This window comes from Gigantopelta aegis, chromosome 11 (genome assembly GCF_016097555.1).
Source record: "Gigantopelta aegis isolate Gae_Host chromosome 11, Gae_host_genome, whole genome shotgun sequence".
NCBI lineage: Eukaryota > Metazoa > Mollusca > Gastropoda > Neomphalida > Peltospiridae > Gigantopelta > Gigantopelta aegis.
The window spans coordinates 21,438,021-21,441,544 of NC_054709.1; the positions used below are offsets into that span (position 1 = coordinate 21,438,021).

The window sequence follows — 3,524 nt, forward strand, 5'->3', positions numbered from 1 at the left end:
TCACAGACGTATTGTGAACACAGTGAACACAAAAACATTGGAAGGTTTTTCTATGTGAAACGTGTGAGAGGTAGTGTTGTTAACACGTAGTAAACAGAAATCTTTAAAATTTCTTTACACAAAATGTGAGAGGTAGTGTCACTTTACAGAGGGAATCAAACTCCCTGCAATATAGTCCTATTATATGTCGACTGGAAGCCATTCTTGTAAAATGTTTGCCTTTTGCTGTAAAATTATGGTCTGCTGACACTAGGCTGATCCGGTTCAAGCGTGTCTGCAGGAATCTTAGCAGGGGCGTGTAGACTGGCGAGCTAATAGGGGGAGGGGGCCGAAACATGCTCCCCTGAAAAATGTATTAAACAAAATTGCTTGAGCAGGGATGGGGTTGGATCCCCAAAATGCTCCCCCTGCACACACGTCTGCTGTCTAAACTTTAGTCCAGCACACAAGGTTTCATGAAGCATGATTTAAATTTCTTTAAAGATTTTCGGCCTTTAGATTTGGGTGCAATTTCATTTATCTCTTCATAACGACACAATTTCATCTCTTGTGGCTCGGTGTCAACTTCCTCCCAGCACCTGTATATCTTGCCATTGATCGCAATGTAGGGCTCTTTGTAGTTCCTTTGCAAGGTCTTATATGCATATGCATTTTTCAGTCTAATATTGTTTTTTTGTCTATTATTGTATAACACCTTATCTTGGCTACTTCTATCAGATTCTTGGCTGCAAGCGTATAGTCTAATATTGGGCTCTTGCTTGTAATTATATACCTCCTTATATTGCAGTCCAATATTAGGTCCTTGTGCATAACTATACTGTTGCTTATCTGGCAGTGCAATGTTTGGTTCTTGTGGGCAACTATACTGTTGCTTATCTGGCAGTCCAATATTGGGTTGTTCCATAGAAACGTGTAGTGTCTGTTGTTTGGCTTTTTGGCTGTGTTTATACTGTTGCCTATTTTGCAGTTCAGTTGCAGATTCTTCTTTAAAATTTTGTGACACGTTTTCTTTGGATTCAGTTTCCTCACTAGATTCAACCGATTCAACCTCTTCTTCGGAACTCTCCGACTCTGTCTCCACTTGTTCCATAAGATGATCACCATCGTCTCGTACATAATATTTATTTAGTGAATCTTCTGATTCAGTGTCAGTTCCATTACCCTCATTGTATCTTCCCTCGGACTCCATAACTGACTCCATAACTGACCTTCTAGTTGGAAGGTATTCACTAAATGTTACCGATCTCCGTCGTGGCCTTTCAGGTTCAGGGTCAGGGACAGGTTCAGGGTCAGGGACAGGGTCAGGGTCAGGGTGACATTCCTGTTTGTTCCACCTCTTTTCTAGCAAACACTGAAAAAGAAAAATGATAATGTACCAAACAATAAAAAGTAACAATAACAGACCTTGCTAATTAAGGAGAGCAATCACTCTCGCCCCCCCCCCCCAACCCCCCAATCCTCTTAAGAATGGTTCAATGGCAGTGATTTTTCGCTCTTCTTAGCATATTACTTTTTTTTCTCTTTTTTTTCACTCTTTTTTAAAATAATAAAATCAATATGGTAATATGGCTCCCTATGATCTAAGTTTGGGGAATAATTAATCACTCCCCTTATTTATTTTTACAGAGAGGTCTCTAATTAATGTTAACCAATTGTTCCTCTTGTTCCTATAAATATGTCGTCGGTGGCGTTTATATGTTTGTTATCCTGTCTCGGAAGAAGGAGCTGGCAGTGGTTACAACCTACGCCCAAGACAGGCGTGCGCTATGACATCTTGCTCTGTGCACGTAAAACTACTTGAGTCTATTCAGATGAGCACAACAATATGAATCAAGCAATCAATCAATCAATGTTGAACGACACCTTAGCACAAAGGAATACGTCAGGTATTAGGTGTCAAATAATGGTAAATGAATTAATTGATGATCAACACCAATAAAAAGTTCCAAATTTAATTTTGAGCTGTACAGTGTATAAATATCAAAATTAAGTATATTTAAATTTCAAATAGCTTACAGGTTCGACAGTATGTATGTGTGTATGTATTGTCATGGATGTCCAACAACTTTCTTATCTGTGCAGGCACAGCGGAAAGAAAGAAGGAAATGTTTTATTTAACGACACACTCAACACATTTAATTACGGTTATATGGCGTCAGACATATGGTTATGGACCACACAGATATGGAGAAAGGAAACCCGCTTTCGCCACTTCATGGGCTACTCTTTTCGATTAGCAGCAAGGGATCTTTCATATGCACCATCTCACAGGCAGGGTAGTACATACCACGGCCTTTGAGAAAAATAGCCCAATGGGCCCACCGACGGTGATCGATCCCAGACCAACCGCGCATCAAGCGAGCGCTTTACCACTGGGTTACGTCCCGCCCCTCAGGCACGACGGAGCAAACCTATTATTGGTAGTAAATCTTAAGGCAGAGATTAAACATCATTTTCAAAAACAGATCATTGTTAAAATAATTGAGAATTATTATACACGATTGTATACTCTACTGACTTTAAAAAGTATTTCTTAAATTAAATAAATAAATAAATAAATTCCATGTAAATTCTGGTTTGTGTTTATGTTGGGTTTTTTTGTTTTTTTTGGTTTTTATTATTGTTTGGGTGTTTTTTTTGTTAACTGACTCTTCTCTAATTAATATAGAGGGAATGTTGATCCTAGAAAGAACTTCTTTAAATGGTGTTAAGCTGAGCAGATTTGATATTGACAAGTGATGTTTATTTTGACACATCAAATATATTTTATGTTCTGCCACGTGAAAAGTTGTGCAGGAATCAATTTCAGTCCCCCTTTTTTTGGTACTGCATTTGCATAATTATATTACAGTAATAATTTGTCCATCAGGCTAACTAAAGTGTTAAACCTTGCACCCCTGTCACATACAATGAACTGTAACTCTGGATGTTATGGGTTACCCAGCTTGAAATTTTGAAACAATCTTCTACAGTATCCTAGATATATCCAGTAAAGTTTTTAAAAAAACATTGGTGACGATATATTTTGGGGTCAAGGTCAAAGGTCATGTCGAACTATAACTTTCTAAGGTTTGATTTTTCGAATGTTTCGTGTACAAATGATATTAGTCTACTGAAGACCATTAATGAACCATTTGAATTTTTTCTCTATCTATTAATAAATAAGTTAGAGCCTTTTGAAAATTGGTGGTACCCTCAACGAGGTCAAAGTTCAAATGCCTGTATCTCGACAATTAATTGAGTTAGAAGCCTAAACTTTTGGTACAGAGGTTTTCTCATCGACTACTATCAGCGTACCAAATTAAAATCTGAGACGGTGCGTCCTAAAAGTATTTGGTTTGACATGGAATGTCACAGATGAATTTTACTTGTAAGAATGCAGGAAACTGCATTTTAAAGAATCTAGTTTTCAAACTTTTATGGTGGGCATACCCCGAACCCCCCTAGAAACTTTGCTCACTCATCTCAGTCGCCTGCCCCCATGTTTACTTCCTTCCGTCGTGCCTGCTGTGTGCTGTGACCTG

The 3,524-nt window shown here is 38.3% G+C and overlaps 1 protein-coding gene across 1 annotated transcript in view; it reads right to left on the minus strand.

Moving 5' to 3' along the window:
* Positions 1 to 433: 433 nt before the first annotated feature.
* LOC121385083 overlaps positions 434 to 3,524 on the minus strand; it is a 3,649-nt gene continuing 558 nt past the window's right edge. Inside the window, exon 2 of the mRNA XM_041515619.1 lies at positions 434 to 1,351. Coding sequence (XP_041371553.1) covers positions 434 to 1,351 — 918 coding nt within the window. The remainder of the gene's footprint in view (positions 1,352 to 3,524) is intronic.